Source organism: Esox lucius, chromosome 22 (genome assembly GCF_011004845.1).
Source record: "Esox lucius isolate fEsoLuc1 chromosome 22, fEsoLuc1.pri, whole genome shotgun sequence".
NCBI lineage: Eukaryota > Metazoa > Chordata > Actinopteri > Esociformes > Esocidae > Esox > Esox lucius.
In genome coordinates this window covers 17,225,985-17,253,427 of record NC_047590.1, presented here as the reverse complement: position 1 = coordinate 17,253,427, position 27,443 = coordinate 17,225,985, and the positions used below count along the sequence as shown (strand labels likewise).

General features: G+C 42.8%; 1 protein-coding gene across 6 annotated transcripts in view; it reads left to right on the top strand.

Moving 5' to 3' along the window:
- The window catches only part of LOC105023749 (histone deacetylase 4), a 57,255-nt gene extending 47,444 nt beyond the window's left edge, over window positions 1-9,811 (top strand). For 4 of the 6 annotated variants that reach the window (XM_013139814.4, XM_020042416.3, XM_013139813.4 and 1 more), the window contains 13 exons: window positions 803-1,003; window positions 1,404-1,602; window positions 1,681-1,814; window positions 2,000-2,149; window positions 2,498-2,605; window positions 2,778-2,921; window positions 3,066-3,185; window positions 3,269-3,366; window positions 3,827-3,945; window positions 4,126-4,259; window positions 4,413-4,497; window positions 7,593-7,725; window positions 7,847-9,811. In XM_013139814.4, the coding sequence (XP_012995268.1) occupies window positions 803-1,003; window positions 1,404-1,602; window positions 1,681-1,814; window positions 2,000-2,149; window positions 2,498-2,605; window positions 2,778-2,921; window positions 3,066-3,185; window positions 3,269-3,366; window positions 3,827-3,945; window positions 4,126-4,259; window positions 4,413-4,497; window positions 7,593-7,725; window positions 7,847-7,889 (1,668 nt within the window). In that variant the 3' untranslated portion in view covers window positions 7,890-9,811. The remainder of the gene's footprint in view (window positions 1-802; window positions 1,004-1,403; window positions 1,603-1,680; window positions 1,815-1,999; window positions 2,150-2,497; window positions 2,606-2,777; window positions 2,922-3,065; window positions 3,186-3,268; window positions 3,367-3,826; window positions 3,946-4,125; window positions 4,260-4,412; window positions 4,498-7,592; window positions 7,726-7,846) is intronic. The other 2 variants (XM_013139815.4, XM_034289713.1) reach the window with 2 other exon arrangements.
- The last annotated feature ends 17,632 nt before the right edge of the window (window positions 9,812-27,443 follow it).

Below are 27,443 nucleotides of genomic sequence, written 5' to 3'. Positions count from 1 at the left end.
TTTACTAATCTTTCATCATTTTCTTATTATTAACAACACTGTTCTAACAACTGTACAAAATAACAATTCTTGCATGTCAATATAAATGGCTAGGTTTTCCACCTACTCTGCCCAGAGACGATGAAAACTTGCTTTGGTGATGATATTTCAGTTCCCTGTGTTATAAAATAAATGCTCCTGAGAAAATGTGTATAGTTTTGTTCTAAATTGGTCAGTGGTGGGTTTCCCAAATATTTCATTAACACCATCCATCCAAACTGTCTGATTTTGTAACCTAATAGTAACTCTGAGTTCAGTTGACAGCGTTGTAGGTTTCAGAGCATTGAACATTTTAATGAACGTCGTGGTCCTTACTGTTTTTAGCATGAAATGCTAAATAAGTAATGGTGACCTGCTGAATGAAATGTAACTTTGAAAATGGTAATCTTGTAAACCTTCAAACCTTCTCAAAATGGACATCTATTTTACTTTTATATTTGGAGGTTTTCCTGATTTGAGAAGATGATGAGCTCAACAATTTACCAAGTAGCTGTAATTAATAGCTGTCGGGAATATAAACATCATTGCTCATAGGTGCAATAAATGCTTACAGCTATAAGCAACAATTAGTTTTAAGAGACATAACTTTGACTATTGGGGGAGTTGTACAAACCTCCTTTTAACATTTGAATGGATTAAGATAGAGACATTCTTAGAGGGCTACCTATGCAATAAATATACTATTTTACACATTGTTCAAACTGTGTTGTGTTTAGTCCTCCTACTATACAACGGTTGAACCATACCCTCCCCTCTTCCTCAGATGATGGGCAAGCCCAGTGAGCCAACCGGCGGACGCCAGCACCAGAGTCACCCAGAAGAGACGGAGGAGGAGCTCAGGGAGCACCAGGCCCTCTCTCCCCAGGACGGAGGCCTCCCGTGTGGGATCAGCATCAAACAAGAGCCCCCAGACCTTCAGGAGGACCAAGAGGAGGACATGCAGCAGGAACTGCTTTTCAGACAGGTATGGGAAGAAGGAAGGAATATGAGAGTAACTGTCAGGAGAGTTGGTAACTACCGCAGGTCAATAGACTTAAAGACAAACACGCAATTAGCTAGTTCATTAGTAATTGTCAAATGACCCTCTTGGGCAATAATGTACAATTTCCTGTCTTAGTGTGCGTTGTTTCCTTGTACTTCATTTGAGGAAGCCATGCGTCTTTTACGCTGTTGTGTGTCTCGGCTGTTGTGTGTCTCCTGCAGACTGGTGATATCAGGTGTTTCAGTTCACCTCACATTGCTGGACCACCACCTTGTGGCCAAATGTTGTAAACACATTACAAAGACTGTGATTCCTTCAGCGTTGCCACCGAGTGGATGTGATGAAAGTTTCATGTGACATTGTGTGTGTGTGTGTGTGTAAGCAGCAGGCCATACTTCTGGAGCAGCAGAGGATCCACCAGCTGAGAAACTACCAGGCCTCCATAGAGGCAGCTGGTCTGTCAATCAGCTTCCCTGGCCACCGCCCCCTCTCCAGGGCCCAGTCATCTCCGGCCTCCGCTTCCTCCTTCCCCATCTCCGTCCCGCCCCCCGAGCCTCAAGCCAAACCACGCTTCACCACAGGTTAGCGGTCGCATCTTTTTTCACACCTTTTTATTTGAGCGCGCGCACGTTCGCTGATGCCCCGGTGTTGTCTTGCAGGGCTGGTGTATGACTCCCTGATGCAGAAGCACCAGTGCATGTGCGGGAACACACACATCCACCCAGAACACGCCGGGCGCATCCAGAGCATCTGGTCCAGACTGCAGGAGACCGGCCTGAGGGGACAGTGTGAGGTAACTGACGGTCTACCTGCTCTGTTTCTACGCTCACTTCCCAACCTCCTGGTTCACTTCTGTTTAAATCAAGGCGGATGGCGTCAAAGCTAGTAGTTGTTGACGTTTGAGTGTTGCTTATAATTTCCAAAGACCTTTGCTGTCAACGCAAAATGTAATAGGAGTGTGTGTGTGTGTGTGTGTAGTGTATCCGTGGCAGGAAGGCCACTCTGGAGGAGCTCCAGACAGTCCACTCTGAAGCCCATGTCCTGTTGTATGGTACCAACCCCCTCCGTCAGAAGCTGGACTGCTCCGTCACGCCCATGTTTGTCAGGCTTCCGTGTGGAGGGGTCGGGGTAGGTTGTCCACCCATTCCCTGCTTTCGCCCGTCCCTTGTTTTCTTCTGTCTGTTTTCTTCTGCCTGTCCAATCAGAGTCATGCATTTGAATAGTTTGGCCTGGTTTTAGAACATCTGCCGTCTTTTTCTCGATGACAGCGACTTGACCCACTCACTGTAAATAAGCCAAAGACACCAGCAATATGCTCAGATGTTAGAATTGATTAGCATTTGGGGTCATGTGTCTCCACATTGGTACTGGGTTGTGGAGTTAACAAATTGGAATTGGTGTTTCCCAGGCCGTCGTCTTAGGTCTTGACAACTAAAATGTGGCCATGTTATTAAAATGTCATTGCGATGGTTTCAGGTGGACAGTGACACCATATGGAATGAGGTCCACTCCTCCAGTGCAGCGCGTCTGGCTGTAGGATCTGTGGTGGAGCTGGTCTTCAAAGTGGCCACGGGAGAGCTGAAGGTGAGTCCACGCCACACTCCGCGTCTCCACGTCCCATCTCTCTATCCATCTGCTCCTCTATTAAACTAGGTCACTTTACACAATTACACCTCTCTTCTCCGCGAATGTACTCAATCTCCCTGCCACTTAGTTGGGGTTTTGGGTAATTTTGTTGTTTGCACGTCTTTCCCAGAACGGCTTTGCTGTGGTCCGACCCCCTGGACACCATGCAGAGGAGAGCACTCCCATGGGGTTCTGCTACTTCAACTCAGTAGCTATCGCAGCCCGACTACTCCAACAGAGACTAAACGTCAACAAGATCCTTATAGTGGACTGGGTGAGTTGGGGCTTTAGGAAGCCTTGTCTTAATGTTAAACAGAAAGTTGTTTGTCTATATGCCTGAAGACAAAATAAAAAAGACATGATGATATTTAGTGCGATATTTCACTTCCGTTTATTGGCAATGTGTGCTGTCCATCAGGATGTTCACCACGGTAACGGCACCCAGCAGGCGTTCTACGACGACCCGAATGTGCTGTACCTCTCTCTGCATCGCTATGACGACGGAAACTTCTTCCCCGGCAGCGGAGCACCCGATGAGGTAATGATGACGAAGGTCAAATCAACATGTCTGGCTGTGTGTGTGTATTATCATAACTATCCCTCCCATTCCCTGTCTGACAGGTGGGCAGTGGTCCGGGCGTAGGGTTCAATGTTAACATGGCTTTCACCGGGGGTCTGGAGCCCTCTATGGGAGACGCAGAGTACTTGGCAGCCTTCAGGTAACACTTTTAAATACACACACCACATTTACCACTGTATACACACGCACATCATTCATTCCCTGACCAACTCTGTCTCTCTCTTTGCCTCTCTCTTTGCCTCTCTCTTTGCCTCTCTCTTTGCCTCTCTCTGGGTCTCTCTCTTTGCCTCTCTCTGGGTCTCTCTCTGGGTCTCTTTGCCTCTCTCTTTGCTTCTCTCTGGGTCTCTCTCTGGGTCTCTGTCTGGGTCTCTGTCTGGGTCTCTGTCTGGGTCTCTGTCTGGGTCTCTGTCTGGGTCTCTGTCTGGGTCTCTGTCTGGGTCTCTGTCTGGGTCTTTTTGCCTCTCTCTTTGCCTCTCTCTTTGCCTCCCTCTTTGCCTCTCTCTTTGCCTCTCTCTTTGCCTCTCTCTTTGCCTCTCTCTGTGCCTCTCTCTGTGCCTCTCTCTGTGCCTCTCTCTGTGCCTCTCTCTGGGTCTCTCTAGGTCTGTAGTGATCCCCATAGCCAACGAGTTTTCCCCCGACGTGGTGTTGGTCTCCTCCGGCTTCGATGCCGTCGAGGGACATCCTCCTCCCCTAGGCGGCTACAACCTCTCCGCCAAATGTACGTTGGCACGGTAACTGGCAGTTGGGGGTATCATAATTTAGAACCATGTTAGCAGACGCTGCCGTGTCAGTCTGTCCTGTTCCGGTCCACAACCAGCCATGTACTGTGGGTGTGACTCTAGTGTCTGTTAATAGGCCTCTTTCTGCCCCTCGCTCCCTTCTCACGCCCTTCGTGCAGGTTTCGGGTACCTGACGCGTCAGCTGATGACCCTGGCCGAGGGTCGCGTGGTCCTGGCGTTGGAGGGCGGCCACGACCTCACGGCCATCTGTGATGCCTCAGAGGCCTGCGTCTCTGCTCTGCTGGGCAACCCGGTGAGGACGGGGGTGGGCGCGGGGGTGGGTTTGAAGGCGGAATTATCCAAGGTGGACGAGGGAGAGAATTGTCGGACGGGTAAGGCGGAGTAGCGTGAGTTATTTTTCTGGGTTATGGAGATTTGACACTGTGTGTGTGGATGTCGTCTTCAGCTGGAGCCTCTCTCCCAGGCCACTCTGGAGCAGAGACCCAACCAGAACGCCGTTTGCTCCATAGAGAAGGTCATCGAAACACACAGTAAGTAGAAGGAACCTCATTGCTCATTTAGAAAAGTCTGATTTCCCTGAGGTCACATGATCATTACCTCATCATGGAGAAGCGCTTTAAAGGGGCGGTTACTGATATCTGTCCCCCTTAAGGCACTATAAGATATATAGTTAAACAGAATTCGTCTAGGATAACTCGAGAAACCTGTAATATGCCTGTAATGCAGACAATTTAAAAACCATGCGGTTTGGAGCAGTATTTCTCAGGTAAAAAATGCTATAAAAAATTTGACTAGCCTTTTTTTTCAAACAGAGACAGCTTGGTTTTGTCTCTCACTCTGTGCCAATGGTTAGATACTGGTAACTGTAGCAATTACAGCTGTTATATATGTTGTGATGCAGTTCGGGTCGCAACTTCCATAAAGCCGTTTTCCTTGAGACTGACTAAGACCATAATTCCACTATTAGCACTTTCTATTCATTTTTGACACTAGAACACACGTTTCAGACTTCTGTTGATGCCTCGTTTGCTGTCTTCAGAAGAATCTGTCCAGGTTTTTTCCCGGGGTCATTCCCTGTAACCAGAGATGGGGACAAGTCATAAATGGTCAAGTCCAAGAAAGTCTCAAGTCTTAACCATCAAGTCTCGAGTCAAGTCTCAAATCACAGTTCAGATAAATCAAGCAAGTCAAGTCTCAAGGGTTCACCCTAAGCAAGTCAAGTCGAGTCCTCACCCTAAGCAAGTCAAGTTGAGTCCTTATAAGTTTCAAGTCAAGTCACAGTACTAAAATAAATAGAGGTACATTTTTTCTATACATATTTATTTTTAACATTGGGGGGGACACCAGGGGCTATTCTTGGATTTTCATATTAGGTGGGCTCAGCCCCGATCAGTATATGCACTTTTTTTCCTAGAAATATTTTAACATATTTTAATTCTAAGATAATAAATGTTTTTATTTTTCATATAAACTGTGATTCCCACAGTATTTTGGATGGAGCTCAGTACCTCTAGGGGGGTCCGGGGGCATGCACCCCCTAAAGATTTTTTTCTACATTTTAAAGATAAATACATTAATCGGTGCACTTTGAGTCAACCAAATCCACTGTTGAAAATAAATAATCCACCTGCCAATCGCCAAACCTATGAATTCTCTGATTTCGATATCTGCATCTGATCATCACATTAAAATTATTCAAATTCTCAGTGTTATGCAAGTTAATATGGTAACATATCACTGTGTATGATAAATAATGTAAAACTTTAGTTTAGATCTAATTCTCACTATTAAGTTGCATGTTAACATGCATATTATTAGGATATCGGCTGTTTATTAGTATTAACGCAGGGTTTTATAATCACAGAGGTCCCAAATGTTAGGGGGATTCAGGGGCTCCCCTGAGAAAAAAAAAAAATGTTTTCTGATCTACGTATGTGCATTTTTTGTTTTGAAGGCCATTTTTTAAAAATAAAAATAGCTTTAAAACCATGTCAGCGGCCAGTAGATTATTTGTCAATACCTGCTCTCTCCTCATTTCCATCACTCTATCGTTTTCTCTCAGTATCCTTATCTTGCCCTGTCTCTTCCTCCTAAAGTTGGTCTTTTTTAATTTACTGAAGGCTACAAATTATATTATAATATTAATTCTCAATATGTACACATTCACAGCTACACTGTGTAATCTGTCGAGTTTATTCTTAGCAAAAAACACTGTCACACACACACTGTCTTCTGTTTCTGACGTGCGCTCGGTGCGAAGCTCGATTTCAAAATCTAATATTTTTCTCCTCCGCGGTAGAATTTCTTTGGGGGGACGAAGCGGAGGGATCTTGAATCAGCCTGAAGGGGTTGTATTCGCTATAACAACCGCCTCGCTATACCTTATCCCACTTATTACATGGCTACCTACCAAATGAATCAATAATTTGACACAAAATATTGATTTAAAAAGGAATTTATTGATTTAAAAACGATTGTAGTGCTTCTGCTAAAGTAAATAGTCTGTTCCGTCTCTGGTTAGAATCCTGCTGCGCCCATAGCAATGCGCTGTTTTTCATGGCAAAGGTCTGTTATCAAGAAATAACACGCATTCTACACTGGAATTCAGCCAATCCATGTAATAAGGGCTAATAATAACAACCTTATAAACTAATTATTGTGACTGAAAAACTGCCTAATATGTAATTATGCTGTAATTATTCTTGTCTGTATGAGTAAAAAAAAACTCTTTGAAATGTTTAGGTGCTAGTAATCACATCGGCTCCTCCATGTTTGCCTTTCAAGCAGTAAAGTTAACTGTTATGGTGTAAGCGCAATGCTTTTTAGTTTCCACACGCAGTCCACAAACACTTGAAAATGCGCACATTTAATACAGACATTATAGCCTACATGTAATAATATACATGCCCGCTCATTTTAAGATGCCCATCAACATTAAAATTCAGGCTATGCCCCTGTTATAGTCAAATTCCCTTACATCTATTTACCAGACGTATTCAGTAATGATAATGGTCACATTTCTAACAAGAAAAAAACTAAAACATAATATGCAACCAAGGACAAATTATGACAAACAGAAAATATTAATTTGTAGATCTTAGTGAAACTGAATATAAAGAGATTACTTTCTTACCTTTCCTTGAGGTTCTTAAAATGACGAATGAAACTTGACGTTGTTGTTGTCGTGTCAGATACTCTTGTGTTGCATATTTTGCATCTGGCAAATCTTTTTATATTCACACGGTCCAGTTCAAAGTCCTTGTATCCAAACGATACTATTTGTGGAGCTCGACTAACATTACTTTCTACCATGTTTGGCGCGGTTAAAATTGTGCAGCGTTAAAGGCACATACGCTGATTTAGTGGTGCTGACGTCACAATAAAATAAAAAAATATTGCTGTTTGTTTATTATAAGTTCAAGTCATTGTCGAATCTTCCACTTCAAGTCAAGTCTCAAGTAACTTGTTCTCAAGTCAAAGTCAAGGCAAGTCATTTTCATACTTTAATCTAACAAGTCACAAGTCCTGAAAATTGTGACTCGAGTCAGACTCGAGTCAAGTCATGTGACTCGAGTCCCCCAGCTCTGCCTCTAACACTGTTCTCCCCGCTCCGTTCTCTCTCCAGGTAAGTACTGGCGCTCCCTGCAGCGCGGCTCCCCAAGGCTGGGCCTGTCTGTGTTGGAGGCCCAGAGGGGTGACTCCGAGGAGGCCGAGACAGTGAGCGCCATGGCCTCCCTCTCTGTTGCCAACAAACAGAGGTAGGTTTCTGCCACCGCCTTCCAGTTCAGCCACTTTGAACATCCAAGCCGAACTGAGCTTAAAGAGCGGGGGAAGGACATCGCCCCTCGTTGACATGCCTTTCTTCCTGTTTCCCTCCAGCAGGTCAGAGGAGGAACCCATGGAGGAGGAGGCGCCGTTGTAGGAGGGGAAGCGTTAGGGCGTCGCAACGTGACCGTCGGCCTCTGCGGCTCGGGAGACTTCCTTCTGGAGATTCTCAACTGTCCCTTTCGTTTAGTCCCCGCCCCCCCACAATCAGCGCCAATCACCTTGATTGGCAGCTCCTCTGCCAAAGAGGGAGAGGGGTTGGCTCGGCCTCAGAGTAGGGAGTCAATGGGGATACAATGCGGAGGACTGAATTGACGGAGCGCTGCAGCCAGGCTGCTCAGCGTGGTCAGCTTACCGTGACTCTAACGAGACGTTTGTTTCTGCCGGTCAGACTAGGGCTGCCCTGGAAGGGGTAACCTAGCACCGAGGCAGGGCGTGGGTACTCAGAGTGGAGGTGGAAGACGGTCGTCTTGTTGCGGAAGAAACGCTCCCACAGGTCGAAGTTCTGGCGCTTTACAGAACAGCCCTGTGGCCAAATACGGAGGCAAAGGACAGGGCAGGTTCGGCTGTCACACTCAGCTTGGACTTTTCTTTTCTCTCCTGCTTTTTTCCCCGTAAATGGAGGATATGGTACTGATGGAGGGAAGATGACGTCAACTAATGAGAGAAGGCGACAGGAAGGCCCCATTTTGGACAGTCATTTGCCGAAAGAGCCAGGAGACGTGACTGTGATTGGCCATAGAGCAAGCAGCCTTTTTGTTATTGGGTTATAAGGCTATTGGCTCGTTGCCTTATTGGTCCAGCCGATAGTTCTGTGATGGAGGGTCCACCAATGAGAGAGTGCCTTTGTGAAGCTGATGGATTTCAGGATTGTCTCAGAAATGAAGATTGCCTTAAATGATGTTTTTGATCAGGGGAGAGGAAGAGGGAGTCGTTTTCCTGTCTGAAAGAAGACAGGGTGGAGGAAAGAATTCTTTCAGCATGTTTACCAGGATTGTGACGTAGACAACGTTTGTGTCTCCCACAACCTCTTTTAAGAGTTATTATACTTTTGGATGGATATATTTTTCTGTAAAAAGGCTTCAAAAGGTAGTTGCCAGCAAACATTTTAGATGTTCAGAACTTCCAGTTGAATCATAAAGCACTGTTGAAGGTTAGCATTTAGCCTTATGTAGCTTCCCTTTAACACAACAAATCGCTATGTGAACTTTTAATTTTTTACTATCATTAAAAAAAAGCATGAAAGAACTGTCGTTTGCAAGGTTAGGTGATCCAAAAAGTAGACAAGTGAAACAAAACAAAAAAAAAGCCAAAGCATGAGTTTGCATCTAGCTCCTTTGTACCACTAGTAACTTGCCTACACAGTATCGCAAATTGCCCAATCACAAGGCTTCTGATACCAAGTACACTGTCCGAGAGGTTACTCTGAACTTTTTCTCAATTATTGAATTCCAATTATTGTTTTGCCAAGTGGCAACTACCTTAGTTACTGTTGTGATATAAACATCATGTCATGAATACTGAATACTGAACATATTGCAAAGGCAATACAACCATGTTCATTTGCCATCTTTGAAACTATAATTTCCACATCAAGCTACTCGATTGTCTATACCATCAACTTTTTCCTCTTGGTTTTCTTAATAAGTGATCTCAAGTGTGCGAGCACTTCCATTTTTGTCGAAGTTCTCTGGTTTGTAACATACTTTTTATTATTGTGGTGTGTTGGTCATTTTGTGTTGTTCTCTGTACAGCCGTGCCACTTGCTCAGTATGTATTTGACACTTTCTGTGGGGGTCCTCATCACACGTTGGGATGGAGATCAGTGAATGGCCTTTCTTATTACCGTGATTCCAGCGACTCTCTATTTAGTTACATATCCTGTTTATAGAAGAGTTCTATATGACAAAAAATAGAAATATATTATATACATAGCCTACACGAGCTATGACTTTGTGAAAGACAATAGTTATGTCAAGGTTTTATTACCCCAGGAAGTAAAAAAATAAATAAAAAAAATAAAAGAAATCCTGTCAGGAGGGTTCGGTTCTAATTTTAACTGCACTGTTTTAAGCTAGCCCTGTAGCCCTGGTTGCAGCAGGCCCTACACTCAGTGGCACTGTATTTGATAGCAAACTCTTTTCTACACATTATTCTCAATTCAAAAAGGTGAACACACTGATTGTTTTGTACTGTATCCACCCTTGCTGGATTCTAGCTAGCTAAAGACAAGCATGTGGCATTGTAAAGACAACTTAGCATTTTACTTAATCCAGGCCAAACCAAAATAAGATCAGAGTTACCCCCAACACAACGATTACACATGAGTTGTTGGATATCGTACTGACATGGTGACTACTTTACCAGAGCTTGACATCACTTCCTCTTCCCATTGTGGCTTAATTAGTCCCGTTGTCGAGGAGAAATTGCACCGGAATCATGACGTTGATTGGTAGACATGGTTTACTCTGTAGCCGAAACTATTCTTGCCAGTGAAGAACTCGGTTGAGTTTGCAATAACTAGAGACCAGTGAATACCATGACAATATGTTGGGGTTAATTGAATGTTCTCATCAACATTTCGGCGGTATGATATTTAGGAAACATTCCATTTGTTTTGACTTTGTTCTTGCGGTCTGTCATATCATGCCTCATTGTGTCAGAGCACCAGGGTTTGTATGGTCATTAGAAGCACTTCTGCAATGTTGCTTTGTTTTTCTTTGACGGCGTTTAATCCTCTGCATGGTTTGTCTGTCAGCATGCCCGTCTGTCTCTGACTATCAGTCTGTCTCCGTCTGTACATCTGTGTAACACTGTATTTGCACAGCAGAAGAAGAAGTAACTGTTGGACTAAATCCTATGGCAGATAACCCAGCAGGAATGTATCTTCTATGCTGTTTTAAGGATACAAAGGACTTAATTTGTCAAAATGAATTCCACATCAGATTTTTTTTTTATTTGCTCTAGTTTTGGTAGGAAAAGGCAACACTTAAAGGCAAATAGACTTAACTGTATTTAGACTAAGAGGCATATGTAGTAGGCTGAGATTAGTTTATCTGAAACCAACTAATTGCTTATCTCTTCCTATAATGTTTTGGGATATAGTGTCGGGATAGGCACAAATGCCTAAAACATCAGTCCTTTAAAAACTCTACTCAGATGGGGGAGGGCATTTTCTGCAGACTCTTACCCTCTTCTTAAGCCAGTCATATTTAAAACCACTGTGGTTAAAAAGAGCTATTCTCGGTTTACATATGTAAATGATTTTTTTTTGGTTCTTTTTGTTTTGTCTTGCCATGTTACAAATATCTTTTGTTGGGACTTCTATGCCTTTGACATTTTGTCTCAAACATTACTCTAAAATATATTTCTGAAAAATGAAACTGTCTTGTCTGTTGTTTGTGATGCTCCAGAATCTGTCAAGTATATTGTACTAGTAAAAAATAATCTGTCAAGTATACGGTACTAGTAAAAAGAATCTGTCAAGTATACGGTACTAGTAAAAAGAATCTGTCAAGAATACGGTACTAGTAAAAAGAATCTGTCAAGAATACGGTACTAGTAAAAAGAATCTGTCAAGTATACGGTACTAGTAAAAAGAATCTGTCAAGTATACGGTACTAGTAAAAAGAATCTGTCAAGTATACGGTACTAGTAAAAAGAATCTGTCAAGTATACGGTACTAGTAAAAAGAATCTGTCAAGAATACGGTACTAGTAAAAAGAATCTGTCAAGAATACGGTACTAGTAAAAAGAATCTGTCAAGAATACGGTACTAGTAAAAAGAATCTGTCAAGAATACGGTACTAGTAAAAAGAATCTGTCAAGAATACGGTACTAGTAAAAAGAATCTGTCAAGAATACGGTACTAGTAAAAAGAATCTGTCAAGAATACGGTACTAGTAAAAAGTTTGGACACCTACTCATTCAAGGGTTTTTCTTAGATGTGGAATAATAGTGAAGGCATCGAAACATGAAATAACACATGGAATCATGTAGCAACCAAAAAAGTTGAAAACAGATTTAAGTACATTTCATACCGTAGATTCTTCAAAGTAACCCTTTGCCTTGATTACAGCTTTGCGCACTCTTTGCATGTTCAGGTGATTGGTGACCAGTGGGTGAATATATATGCATGTGGGCTGTGTCCAGAGTCGTTAAACAGAATCCAACTCTGCTGCAGAACCATGTGGACAAGGACAGGGACAATCAGGTGAGGGTTGGGAAGAGGCAGCAGGAATCAGCAGGTGGACATTTGATCTGCGACACAACCAGGACCATGTCAGATAAGGACCGACAAATCTTTCGGGCCAGGGAATCCCGAGGCGAGGTCCAGGCACCCATGTCCTCCTAAGTTTAAACAGAACAACTAGGAAATAAGAGCATTCCTCGGAATCAAAAGGATGCCTGAGCATACTTCTCAGGCTGACTCTTGTCCCCTGTCACATAAACTAATAAGTAACGAATTGGGACTTAAGACAGGATTGAGTGTCCCTTGTCCCCCGGCACAATAACATAGCGTAAAACTGGGTTCTAAGATAACTTTGGCTTTTTAGCCAAATTTAACAAGAGGACATTTGAAGGAGACCTGATCCTAAATCAATATCCCGCTCTCATAAATGGCATGAAGAGGCCTTGAAAGATACTTATCGCCATCTGGTGGATATGTCCGTAAAAGCAGCCTGACTTACTGTTGTGGAGCGTAACTTCCATTTTAGTTTCACTAGGTGTCAGCAGAAATGTAAAATAGCATGTATGTGTCTGAGAAACCTAAGGACACGTTTGAGGAGGACATGCTAGAACAGCTTTCTTTTATCATAAAATCCATCAAAGCCCTACGTTGCTGTGTGTGTTTTCACAGCATCTATCCTAATCCTGTTCACCGACAGGTCGTGCGCCTGGGGACAAGCTTTTATCAGTAGTAACTTCAACTATTTAAGTGGACATTCGAAAATCGAGTCCCCCTTCACTACAGCTGTCTTTTTCCACTAATGTGAAAACATTCTGCTGTTAGTGCTGAACTGAAATGGATAGCTACTAAGTCTGGCTAAACCAGATTTGAATGATGAAAACGGGGAGAGCTGCATGGTCCTTTTACTGGTATTTTACAAGGTATGTATGACAGGTAAGACTGAGACGTTGTCTAGTGTTACCTGCTTGCTCGTGGACAGAACACGTTTTCCTCTCAGGCTCTTCATCTCCAACCACTAGACTATCCCAACAGCCCATATTAGGATGGTAGGTAGAAGGTAAATGGGTAAGGTGTGTGTACCCAATGGCTTGGGTTAGGGTTTAGACTTTGGATGGGTAACACCAAGTATTTTGCTGCCTGTACATAGCACTTGGTGGAAATATATCTTTAGTTGATCATCGATGTTGATCCGGGAGAAGAACAATAACTGGGTTAATAACTTATCCCTTATGAACAGATTCTTGTAGACAAATGAAATGCGAGGTTGACAAACTTGCTAGATCCTAATTTGACAATGCTAATTTCCCCGTGAACATCTGAACGGCTTGTAAGTTTGAAAAACGTGTCAACGTGACCCGCCATTCAAATCTGGACATCAATTCCAGTTTCACTGCTTTTTATTCCCACATTCCCACAGCATCAGCCTGGACCTCATAGAAATGTTAATAATCCTGCCATATGAGATGGAGGTCATTGCTTCATAATTGAGGATGTACTGTCAGCTAACAGCAGGCTGGAAGCTTTTAAATCAGTGTGATACATAATTACCGGGAGGTAGAACAAGCAAGATAGGTTGAAAGAGAAAGTGAGAGAGGGGTAGAAAGAAAAGGTGTGATGGAGAGGTTGAGTGGAAAAGACTGTGAGAGAGGTAGAAACAGAAAAAGCAAGAGGGTGAGTGAAAAAGAGGGACACCCACACGTCCTTGTCTATGCATTTCAATGTACTACCATCCCCCCCCACTCAGTCAGTTCACAGCAACCAGGAGAGCCCAGAATAATCCAATCTATGTACATTTTAGCTATGAGGTTTTCTGCCCTATAGGCACTTAGTAGAGACGAAAGACGAATTGTCTGTAATGTGTGTCCTCTAGTTAAGACGGAGGTACAACTGAACACCTGTGAAAAGTAGATAAGAGATGCATTAGCAATTAGATAAAATAACTGTTTTATTTGCCTGTTTTGTACTCAGGCCCACGGCTGTTTTCTAAGTGTTGGTTATATGCTGAATGTTTCAGGGATGCACTTGGAGGATGTTACCTGAAGGCCATAATGTGGAGATGTTGTAGATTGACGCTGAGTGATAGGACCCCCTCACTTCCCTGATAGAGTCGACATGTCAGATGAAGGGCTGTTAAGATGGGAATGTTTGCTTTCTCTCACTGGGGCTATGCCAGGAATGTCGGGAATTCTACTGATCACACCCGGCATGGCTCAGATCTGACCGAGCTAGCTTCCAGACAGGGTAAAACGTGACACCACTCTGGCTTCCAGTCCTAACGGTCGAAACGGACATCGAGATGGGAGAAGCCACATTATGGACCCTGAGGGAAGTTAAAATCTGGGAGAAAGAGCTCCGTTTCTTTCTCTCCCATTCTCTTTCTCTCTCTTTGCTTCTATCCTTCTTATCCATTGCTTGTAACTCTCACCCTGTCTCTCTCCCTTAAATTTGTGTTCCCATCTTTCCCCTTTCCCCATAGTGTTGCTCACCTTGGAGGTGGAGGTTACGTTTGCCCTCTGACCCCTCTCCACATTCTCGTAACAGGGCTGCTCGGTAGCAGCAGGGGATTGTGGGTGTCTATGGAGTGGCCAATAAGAGCCCTCCAGAAGCTCTTCTAGATCCAGGAGCATCGCTACCCACCCAGACGCCTGTCCTTCGCCCGTTACCCCGGCAACAACATAGCTCAACATGAGCTCTTCTCTTGGCCAGAAACTCCTTTTTTGAGTGTGTATGTGTGCGCGTGTGTGTGTGTGCGTGCACATACAATATGCAACGAGTGCCAAGATTCTTACAAGCTCCTCAGCCAACATCTCTTCTGGTGCCATCCGATAGATGGATGGAGCTCGAGAGCATGAAAAGGAGAACAAGGAGAGGTGGAAGGTTGAATGCAGTATTGATTTTGCTCTGATTTTCTTCTCTCCAACTGGCCTTGGAGAAGATTCTGACATCTATTTTTTAAACACTTTGCGAGATTTGGAATGGTTGTCGATAATGTGTTTATAATGTAATGTTCTGTGTGTGTCAGGACAGCAGTAGGCACTGTTATATTGGCGTGGGTTGTGTTATTCATGTTTATTCATAGTCATGTTGATCTCTTCACAGGTTTAGATGATTTCCACTGTTATTCTCTCTATCGCTCCCTCAGTCTCAATATCTCTTTCTGTCTTTATGTCTCACTTTCTGTTTTCCTTTCACTCTTTCTCTCTCTCTGGTGAATTTAGGACATGTAGGGGCTTTCGTGCTCTGTTCCAACTGCCTACGCCCAGGTGTGTGTGTCTCGGTGAGAGAGACACTGTGACCCCCTGCTTTTCTCCTCCTCTGTTTAGGGCCGACCCCTTTACCTTTTCTCTTCTATTTAGGGCAGACCCCTTTCCCGTTTTCCCCTGTAACGACAATAAGGCGGAACATTGAATGTTGTGAGACCAATCAAGTTTGGTAAACACACAGAAAAAACCCCACTCTCACACGTCTGGTGTAGGCAGTGTAGCAGGGTAGAATCATAAAGAGCCCACTCAGTCGTGACTCCAGCGTGGAGTAACTGTAGGAGGACGTCTTACGTTACGTAAATGTGTGGTCCACAAGCCAGACCTTCTCTCCTCTGCTGGGCTTCAGGGATACCTCTGGAAGTCTGTGTGTGTGTGTGGGTGTGTGTGGGTGTGGGTGTGGGTGTGTGTGTGTGGGTGTGAATGTGCTCGTGTGTGTTATAAGACATTACGTTACTTGTAGTCGTTCACTCATTGTAACAGTAGTCACTATTACTAAGTATACTTTCAATATTGTTCACCTGTCAAAAGATTTCAGTGACAGGAATTTACCCCCCCCCCCCACAAAAGAAAATATATATATATATTTCTGCATATTGTAATGTTTAGCTCACTTAAAACTATCTACAATTATGAATACATATCTTTTACTTTTTCAAAACCTAATTTTAGTAGTGGTTGTTCACTATGAATATATTGTATGGGCCAGGATAAACTGAAATCATTTGGGCTGTTTTCTTTAAAAAGCTATTTCAAACTTCCACTTAATTCAGCCACCACTAGCAACAATATATATAGTCACTAGTGTATATATACACTCACCTAAAGGATTATTAGGAACGCCATACTAATACTGTGTTTGACCCCCTTTCGCCTTCAGAACTGCCTTAATTCTACGTGGCATTGATTCAACAAGGTGCTAAAAGCATTCTTTAGAAATGTTGGCCCATATTGATAGGATAGCATCTTGCAGTTAATGGAGATTTGTGGGATGCACATCCAGGGCACGAAGCTCCCATTCCACCACATCCCAAAGATGCTCTATTGGGTTGAGATCTGGTGACTGTGGGGGCCATTTCAGTACAGTGAACTCATTGTCATGTTCAAGAAACCAATTTGAAATGATTCGAGCTTTGTGACATGGTGCATTATCCTGCTGGAAGAAGCCATCAGACGATGGGTACATGGTGGTCATAAAGGGATGGACATGGTCAGAAACAATGCTCAGGTAGGCTGTGGCATTTAAACGATGCCCAATTGGCACTAAGGGGCCTAAAGTGTGCCAAGAAAACATCCCCCACACCATTACACCACCACCACCAGCCTGCACAGTGGTAACAAGGCATGATGGATCCATGTTCTCATTCTGTTTACGCCAAATCCTGACTCTACCATCTGAATGTCTCAACAGAAATCGAGACTCATCAGACCAGGCAACATTCTTCCAGTCGTCAACTGTCCAATTTTGGTGAGCTCGTGCAAATTGTAGCCTCTTTTTCCTTTTGTAGTGGAGATGAGTGGTACCCGGGGGGGTCTTCTGCTGTTGTAGCCCATCCGCCTCAAGGTTGTGCGTGTTGTGGCTTCACAAATGCTTTGCTGCATACCTCGGTTGTAACGAGTGGTTATTTCAGTCAAAGTTGTTCTTCTATCAGCTTGAATCAGTCGGCCAATTCTCCTCTGACCTATAGCATCAACAAGGCATTTTCGCCCGCAGGACTGCCGCATACTGGATGTTTTTCCCTTTTCACACCATTCTTTCTAAACCCTAGAAATGGTTGTGCGTGAAAATCCCAGTAACTGAGCAGATTGTGAAATACTCAGACCGGCCCGTCTGTCACCAACCATTCCACGCTCAAAATTGCTTAAATCCCCTTTCTTTCCCATTCTGACATTCAGTTTGGAGTTCAGGAGATTGTCTTGACCAGGACCACACCCCTAAATGCATTGAAGCAACTGCCATGTGATTGGTTGATTAGATAATTGCATTAATGAGAAATTGAACAGGTGTTCCTAATAATCCTTTAGGTGAGTGTATACTTGTATAATGTAAGAAAGTCAAAATCACCTCCAATTTGGCTGTACATTTTTTTTTATATAAACGTTCTTATCACTCCCAATGATCTTTAGTTAGTCCTGGCTACAGCTATCTGAAGTTTGTAATGAATGATACTTTTGTTTTTCTTGTTCCAGTGTTAGTCCTTTATTCAAACCAAGACCCTGAAACTGAGCTGTAGCACGGTGGCCAAGACCATACAACGGTTTAACAGAACAGGTTCCACTTAAAACAGGCCTCGCCTGCACATGCTCAGCGTCATATCTAGAGGTTGTCTTTGGGAAATAGACGTATGAGTGCTGCCAGCATTGCTGCAGAGGTTGAAGGGGTTGGGGGTCAGCCTGTCAGTGCTCAGACCATACGCCACACACTTCATCAAATTGGTCTGCATGGCTGTCGTCCCAGAAGGAAGCCTCTTCTAAATGATGCACAAGAAAGCCCGCAAACAGTTTGCTGAAGACAAGCAGACCACAGGACATGGATTACTGGAACCATGTCCTGTGGTCTGATGAGACTAAGATAAATGTATTTGGTTCAGATGGTGTCAAGCATGTGTTGCGTGTGTTGCGGCAACAAGGTGAGGAGTACAAAGACAAGTGTGTCTTGCCTACAGTCAAGAATGGGAGTGTCATGGTCTGGGGCTGCATGAGTGCTGCCGGCACTAGGGAGCTACAGTTCATTGAGGGAACCATGTATGCCAACATGTACTGTGACATACTGAAGCAGAGCATGATCCTTTCCCTTCAGAGACTGGGCCACAGGGCAGTATTCCAACATGGTAACGACTCCAAACACACCTCCAAGACGACCTTTGCCTTGCTAAAGAAGCTGAGGGTAAAGGTGATGGACTGGCGAAGCAGGACTCCAGACCTAAACCCTATTGAGCATCTGTGGGGCATCCTCAAACAGAAAGCGCAAGGTCTCTAACATCCACCAGCTCTGTGATGTCGTCATGGAGGAGTGGAAGGGTGCCTAAACCATTCAGTGATTTATAAACTAAAAGCACCACTTTAAAATCTATTCTGTAACTGACTGGAAGCCAGTGCAAAGATTTAAGAACCAGAGTGATCTGCTCTGTTCTCATGGTCCTGCTTAACATTCTAGCAACAGCATTCTGAATGAGCTGCAGCTGTTTTACAGTCTTTTTGGGGAGTCCAGTTAAGAGGCCATTACAGTAGTCAACCCTATTAGAGATTAAAGCACGGACGAGCTTCTCTTGGTCTTTTTTATTTTTGTTGCCAAACAATTTATTCTCTGTTTTATCTTGGTTTAATAATAGACAATTTTGGTTCATTTGGGTATTTATGTGCACTATGCAGTGACAAAAAGTCTATTGAGCTGTTGTCATATGTTTTGAGAGCCATATATATTTGGGTCTCATCGGCATACCTATGGTAGTTACAGTTACCAGAGGTAACATATAGAGATTCAACAGAAGCGGTCCGATCCCTGGGAAACTCTGCATGTCATCGCCACCCTATCAGATTTATGATTACTAAAGGTTGACAAAGTAACTCCGGCCATCTAGATAAGATCTGAACCAATCAAGGACTGTCCCGGAGAGTCCTAACCAATTTTCCATCCTATCTATAAGTGTTCTATGATCTACAGTGTCAAATGCTGCACTGAGATCTAATAGAACCAGAACTGTTATTTTATCTGAATCAATTTTCAGCTGTATATCATTTAACAGGGAAGTTTCAGTACTGTGGTGTCGGAAGCCTGACTGAAATTTGTATGAGACCGTTTGAGTTCACATAATTGCTGAGTTGATTCTCAATGATCTTGACTATTAAAGGGAGACTTCATACATGTCTATAGTTTAAAGTTCAATATAGATTCATCCAGTGTTCTCTTTTTTAATAATGTTGGGAAAATGCCCGATTGCAGAGAGCTATTAACTATTTGCTGTAGGTCCATTGTTATGGAGTTAAAAATGGTTTTAAAAAAGTCTGATGGCAGTGTGTCGAGACAACATGTGGAAGCTTTAAGATGTCGAACTGTTTCTTCTAGGGATTTTCTATGAATTGTATAAAATTGTGACATAATAACCACCGTAAGTTGTCTTGGTGGTCGTGGTGACGGTACAGTGTCTTTGTTAAACTGTGTAGTTCTGATGGTCCGTCTAATACTTTTTCACTAAAGAAACCCGCAAATTCATTACATTTCACAGTGGACATGAGTTCTATTGCTAGCTGCTTTATTGGGTTTGTAAGCTTGTCGACCATGGCAAATAGAGTGCGGGTATTGTTGATATTCTTGTTGATCATTCCTGATAAATGTTACAGTCTGGCCCTGCATAACTCATTGTTCAAGCTACCAAGGATTTGTTTATAGATGTCATAGTGGATTTGAAGTTTAGTTTTCCTGTATATACACAGTTTTCCTGTGTATATACATATATATATGGGGAGCGTAGGCTGGCCCATGTGGTCCGATCCAACAGACAAGCTACAAATTGCTGAAAAAATGAATGCTGGTACTGATAGAAAGATGTCAGAACACACAGTACATCACAGTTTGTTGTGTTTTGGGCTGCGTAGCTGCAGACCAGTCAGTGTACCCATGCTGACCCCTGTCTACTGCCGAAAGTGCCTACAGTGGGCACGTGAGCATCAGAACTGGACCACAGAGCAATGGAAGAAGGTGGCCTGGTCTGTTGAATCACATTTTCTTTTACATCACGTGGATGGCCGGGTGCGTGTGCATCGCTTACCTGAAGAACACATGGCACCAGGATGCACTATGGGAAGAAGGCAAGCCGGCACAGGCAGTGTGATGCTTTGGGCAATGTTCTGCTGGGAAACCTTGAGTCCTGCCATTCATGTGGATGTAACTTTGACATGTACCACCTACAGTACTGAGCACTGCTGCAGACGTTGTTGCAAATGTGTACCCTTTCATAGCAACGGTATTCTCTGATGGCATTGGCCTCTTTCAGCAGGATAATGCGCCCTGCCACAAATCAAAAATGGTTCAGGAATGGTTTGAGGAACACAACAACGGGTTCAAGGTGAGGCCCCACCTCGCAACTTACAGGACTTAATAGGTTTGTTGTTAATGTCTTGGTGCCAGATACCACAGCACACCTTCAGAGGTCTAGTGGAGTCCATGCCTCGACGGGTCAGGGCTGTTTTGGCGGCAAAAGTGGGACCTATACAATATTAGGCAGGTGGTCATAATGTTATGGCTGATCGGTGTGTGTTTATATATATGTGTGTGTGTGTGTGTAAGAGTATTGTTTTTTTATTTTTACATCGTATAGCGTCCAAATCAAAAATTAATTCTTAGATTGATGGAGTACCAAGATGCTTGGGTGCTGGTTTCAACATAGCGCCCCCTGTTAAACTTACATTGCAGTCTGTAAGTATTTGAAATGTGACTCAAGTTTTGTTATTTTGGCTCTGAACTCCATCCAGCACATTGGATTTGAAATGAAACAATGACTAAAATGTTGAAATGCAGACTGTTCAATATACAGGTGCTAGTCATAAAATTAGAATATAATTTACTTCAGTAATTCCATTCAAAAAGCGAAACTTGTATAATGTATACATTCATTCCACACAGACTGATATATTTCAAGTGTTTATTTCTTTTAATATTGATGATTATAACTGACAGCTAATGAAAAACCCAAATTCAGTATCTCAGAAAATTTGAATATTGTGAAAAGGTTCAATATTGAAGACACCTGGTGCCACACTCTAATCAGCTAATTAACCCAAAACACCTGCAAAGGCCTTTAAATGGTCTCTCAGTCTAGTTCTGTAGGCAACACAATCATGGGGAAGACTGCTGACTTGACAGCTGTCCAAAAGGTGACCATTGACACCTTGCACAAGGAGGGCAAGACACAAAAGGTCATAGCTAAAGAGGCTGGCTGTTCACAGAGCTCTGTGTCCAAGCACATTAATAAAGAGGCGAAGGAAAGGGAAGGGAAAGATGTGGTAGAAAAAAGTGTACAGGCAATTGGGATAACCGCACGCTGGAGAGGATTGTGAAACAAAACCCATTCAAAACTGTGGGGGAGATTCACAAAGAGTGGACTGCAGCTGGAGTCAGTGCTTCAAGAACCACCACGCACAGATGTATGCAAGACATGGGTTTCAGCTGTCGCATTCCTTGTGTCAAGCCACTCTTGAACAAGACACAACGTCAGAAGCGTCTTGCCTGGGCTAAAGACAAAAAGGACTGTACTGCTGCTGAGTTATGTTCTCTGATTAAAGTAAATTTTGCATTTCCTTTGGAAATCAAGGTCCCAGAGTCTGGAGGTAGAGAGGAGAGGCACAGAATCCACGTTGCTTGAAGTCCAGTGTAAAGTTTCCACAGTCAGATGATTTGGGGTGCCATGTCATCTGCTGGTGTTGGTCCACTGTGTTTTCTGAGGTCCAAGGTCAACACAGCCGTCTACCAGGAAGTTTTAGAGCACTTCATGCTTCCTGCTGCTGACCAACTTTATGGAGATGCAGATTTCATTTTCCAACAGGAGTTTTCCAAACTCGCCTGACCTTAACCCTATAGAAAATCTATGGGGTATTGTGAAGAGAAAGATGCAATACGCCAGACCCAACAATGCAGAAGAGCTGATGGCCACTATCAGAGCAACCTGTCTCTCATAACACCTGAGCAGTGCCACAGACTGATCGACTCCATGCCACGCCGCATTGCTGCAGTAATTCAGGCAAAAGGAGCCCCAACTAAGTATTGAGTACTGTACATGCTCATACTTTTCAGTTGGCCAACATCTCAAAAAATACATTTTTTGTCTTGGTCTTAAGTAATATTCTCATTTTTCAGATACTGAATTTGGGATTTTCATTAGTTGTCAGTTATAATCATCACAATTAAAGAAATAAACATTTGAAAATCAGTCTGTGTGTAATATACAAGTTTAACTTTTTGAATGGAATTACTGAAATAAATGATATTCTAATTTTATGACCAGCACCTGTAAGTGCATTTACATCCATAAACTGTGAAGCGTGTAAGAATTACAGCTTTTTATACAGTCCCCCCATTTAGGGGAACAAAAGTAACTGGTCAAATGAACCTAATCTTGAAGTCGATATATATTGACTATATTGCTGCAACCATTCTGCATTTGATGACTGCTTGAAGTCTGAAATGCACAGACATAATCAGATTCTCTGTATCTTCCGTGGTGATGCTCTATGAGAGGCCCATACTGCAGTAATCTTCAGCTCCCTTCAGTCTTGTCTTCAGCAACTGAAACGCATGCTCAATTGGATTCAAGTTGGGTTATTGACTTGGACAGTCGAGAACCTTCCACTTTCTGGCCCAGTAAAACTCTTTGGTTGCTTTAGCGCTGTGTTTGTACTGGGATTATTATACTTCTGCGAGAGGTATCGTCTTTAGCTTGCTGGAACTTGAGGAGATGAAATTAGTTTGAATGCATTTGGTTGTATCTGAGCAGACAACATGTTTCAGCACACTTCAGAATTCATCCTATTGCTGCTGTCAGCATTTATAGACAGGTGACAAATCAAATGAAGAACGTTTGCAATGAGGGGTTCATGCACTGCAACTGTTCTATAATATCTGTCTCTGCGTAGTCAATTGTCTGTTCTTGCTGACACAGTCTGATCACGTCCTGCTTTGACATTCTCAGTCACAGGGAAAAGGTTGTTCTTCTGTTCTTCTTTATCACAGAAATGCACAACCATGACCGTCATTACATGTGTGCTTTCAACTATGTTTTCCAAGCCTATTTACTGAAATCTGTCCAATAAATCTAAATGCAGGTGTGTCTTTAGTCACTGTTCTTATTGAAACACTGGAAAGTTGAGCAGTCTTTATGACTGAAGCTCCTGCCATCTGTGCCCCAATAATGAATACACTTTCAAAGTCACTTAGATCCATTCCTTCTGCCAGCTTGATCCAAAAATGAAGTCATCTGGGCCTTCTTAGCATTTTTATACACGCCACAGATGTTAATTTCAGTACACCTACATTGAAGCATGTGCATTTATGTCCCTCCAAGCATTTATCCAGGTTGTTCATTTAATTTGTGAACTGTCTGTACATTGTCAATAAAGATAAGTGACCCAGTTCCAGTGGCGGAACATAATGACCAGAACATAATACCCTCCATGTTGTTACACCGATAAATTGGTATGCCAGTTCCTTCTTTATTCTTCACACTTTCCTCTTGCCATCACTCTAGTCCATTTCAATGTCGTGCCTATCTATAATACAATTTTCCAGGACTCTGCAGGCTCTTTCTGGTGTGTATTTTTAGGCTGTCCTGTTTTTGACGATAACTAGTGTTTTTGCACCTTGCTCTCCAGCCTTTATAGTTGGGCCGAAGTCTTCCATGACTAGTGGCTGACACATCCACGCCAACCTCCCGGACAGTGGTCCTGATCCGTCTCAAAGGTCCTTGTTTTTCTTCATTATGGTGAGCATTCTTTGGTCATCCACTGTTGAGGTCTTCCTTGGTCTTGCAGGTCATTTTCTTCTAAATGTTCCAAACCGTTGAGTTTTTGCACACCTAATGTTTTGGCTACAGTTGTGCTCATAGGTTTGCATACCCTGGCAGAAATTGTTAAAATTAGGCATTGATTTTGAAAATATGACTGATCATGCAAAGAAATTTAAGGATAGAGATCATAGGAAGCCATATATTACCACATTGTTGTTTGTCTCCTTTTTAAATCATAATGATAACATAAACCACCCAAATGGCCCTGATCAAAACTTTACATACCCTTAAATGTTTGGCCTTATTACAGACAGACAAGGTGACACACACAGGTGAAAATGGCAATTAAAGGTGAATTTCCTACACCTGTGGCTTTTTAAATTGCAATTAGTGTCTGTGTAAAAATAGTCAATGAGTGTGTTAGCTGTCATGTGGATGCACTGTGAAGGCTAGATACTTAGCCATGGGGAGCAGAAAAGAACTGTCAAAAGACCTCCTTAACAAGGTAATGGAACTTCATAAAGATGGAAACATATATCCAAAGCCTTGCAAATGCCAGTCAGTACTGTTCAATCACTTATTAAGAAGTGGAAAATGCGGGTATCTCTTGATACCAGGTAGACCAAGAAGGATTTCAGCCAAAACTGCCAGAAGAATTGTTCGGGATACAAAGAAAAACCCACAGGTAACCTCAGGAGAAGTACAGGCTGCTCCGGAAAAAGATGGTGTGGTTGTTTCAAGGAGCACAATACGACGATACTTGAACAAAAATGAGCTGCATGGTCGAGTTGCCAGAAAGAAGCCTTTACTGTGCCAGTGCTCCAAAATAGCCCGGTTACAATATGCCCGACAACACCTTGACATGCCTCACAGCTTCTGGCACACTGTAATTTGGAGTGATGCGACCAAAATAGAGCTTTATAGTCACAACCATAAGCGTTATGTTTGGAGAGAGGTCAACAAGACCTATTGTTAACAGAATACCATCCCCACTGTGAAGCATGGTGGTGGGTCATTGATGTTTTGAGGGGTCGGGAGCTCTAAAGTCACGGGGGATCTTGTGAAAATCTATGGCAAGATGAATGCAGCATGTTATCAGAAAATACTGGCAGACAATTTGCATTCTTCTGCATGATTGCTGTGCATGGGATGCTCTTGGACATTCCAGCACAACAATGACCCGTAAGCACAAGGCCAAGTTGAGCCTCCAGTGGTTACAGCAGAAAAAGGTGAAGGTTCTGAAGAGGTTCTCCTGACCTTAATATCAACAAGCCACTTTTGGGCAGCTGAATGGGCAGCTATTCCACCTGCAAGAATTCGGGGTCTCATAGACAACTATTACAAAAGACTGCACACTGTCATTTATGCTAAAGAGGGCAATACACAGTATTAAGAACTAAGGGTATGCAGACTTTTGAAAAGGGGTCAGTTCATTTTTTTATTTGTTGCCATGGTTGCCATTCTGGCACTATCATAAAATGCAAACTTTTGAACACAACTGTATGTCCGTATCATGATGATCAGCTTGACTTCCATTGACACTTCTTTCTTCCGAATTTTGTCTAACATCAGAAACTGTCTCCAAATGCAAAGCCTAGAATCAAGATTAGTCATTGACAGCTCTCTTGTGCATGCATTTATCATGCAAACAAACAAATTCGATTTACACATGGACTAATAACACACAGTAATGTTCAAATACTTTTGGTAACATTAAATGCTAGGACTTAATACCCTCAGGACTTAATACTCTCAGATTAAAGTTGACATTCTGTACTTTAACCAGATTGTCATTGTATCATTTCAAATCCATTGTCCTCGAGGCTTAATTCACCAAACGTGTGTATGCACATATATGTGAGTAAACCATGTGTGCGGTCATTTCCTCGCAAATTGTGGGATGTATTACTATAGACGTGCAAAACCAATGTTAAATTATTCTTACAGATTTGGATAATGGGAAATTGAATGGGAAGATGATCCTCTGACGGCAGATTCGTCATACATTGGATTCCAGGGAGCGCCTTTTTAGAGACAGACCTTGCAGAAAGTACAATGGCCCAGCAGACATCGATTTGGCTTCAAAAATAAGCATAGGCTACATTAGAGAGAGAAATATAATATATCCCTCCTCGGGTTAATGTTTCAATAGTTTCAATAGGACCTCATCTCATCCAGAACAAGGGAGACAATTAATACCCAAAAAACGCTTCATACTCTTTCCATACTCTATCGCTCAACAGGTTGCAGTCAAGAGGAGTTTATTTTATTATTTTACATCTAGAGGCTCCTAAAAACTGTTGGAGGGATAGATTGCACTAGGATCCACACAAAAACACCAAACAAAGAATAGCATGTGAATAGAACAGCCACTCAATTTGCAGGTGATATGCGTAAGATAGCCTACGTCGCAGAATGTAAAGGCGGCAGGTGGAACGCATGACTTTTGCAGAAGCCCAATTATGGTCTTTGTACAAAGGGTTACGATGAAGCTTAGTAAATTGTTGAATATAGCTATTCATTTGAAGAACAGCATATTCTCTAATGCTAAAGATACCTTGGCTAATTGTCCTCTTTAACAAGGTTATACTTTTACTGGTCAAGCGAGCAACAATCGAGCTATTCAAGTACATTATTTTTGCCTGCACTCGAGTAACGCTATGGCATATCTACCTCAGTCAATCTCAGAAAACATATTTTTCTTATATTTTGGGTTGCGCTGTAGAATTGTACGTATGGCACTGTATGTTTCCCACTTACTTAAAGGGATATACACTCACCTAAAGGATTATTAGGAACACCATACTAATACTGTGTTTGACCCCCTTTCGCCTTCAGAACTGCCTTAATTCTACATGGCATTGATTCAACAAGGTGCTGAAAGCATTCTTTAGAAACATATTGATAGGATAGCATCTTGCAGTTGATGGAGATTTGTGGGATGCACATCCAGGGCACGAAGCTCCCGTTCCACCACATCCCAAAGATGCTCTATTGGGTTGAGATCTGGTGACTGTGGGGGCCATTTCAGTACAGTGAACTCATTGTCATGTTCAAGAGACCAATTTGAAATGATTCGAGCTTTGTGACATGGTGTATTATCCTGCTGGAAGTAGCCATCAGAGGATGGGTACATGGTGGTCATAAAGGGATGGACATGGTCAGAAACAATGCTCAGGTAGGCCGTGCCATTTAAACGATGCCCAATTGGCACTAAGGGGCCTAAAGTGTGCCAAGAAAACATCCCCCACACCGTTACACCACCACCACCAGCCTGCACAGTGGTAACAAGGCATGATGGATCCATGTTCTCATTCTGTTTACGCCAAATTCTGACTCTACCATCTGAATGTCTCAACAGAAATCGAGACTCATCAGACCAGGCAACATTCTTCCAGTCTTCAACTGTCCAATTTTGGTGAGCTCGTTCAAATTGTAGCCTCTTTTTCCTATTTGTAGTGGAGATGAGTGGTACCCGGGGGGGTCTTCTGCTGTTGTAGCCCATCCGCCTTAAGGTTGTGCATGTTGTGGCTTCACAAATGCTTTGCTGCATACCTCGGTTGTAACGAGAGGTTATTTCAGTCAAAGTTGCTCTTCTATCAGCTTGAATCAGTCGGCCAATTCTCCTCTGACCTCTAGCATCAACAAGGCATTTTCACCCACAGGATTGCCGCATACTGGATGTTTTTCCCTTTTCACAC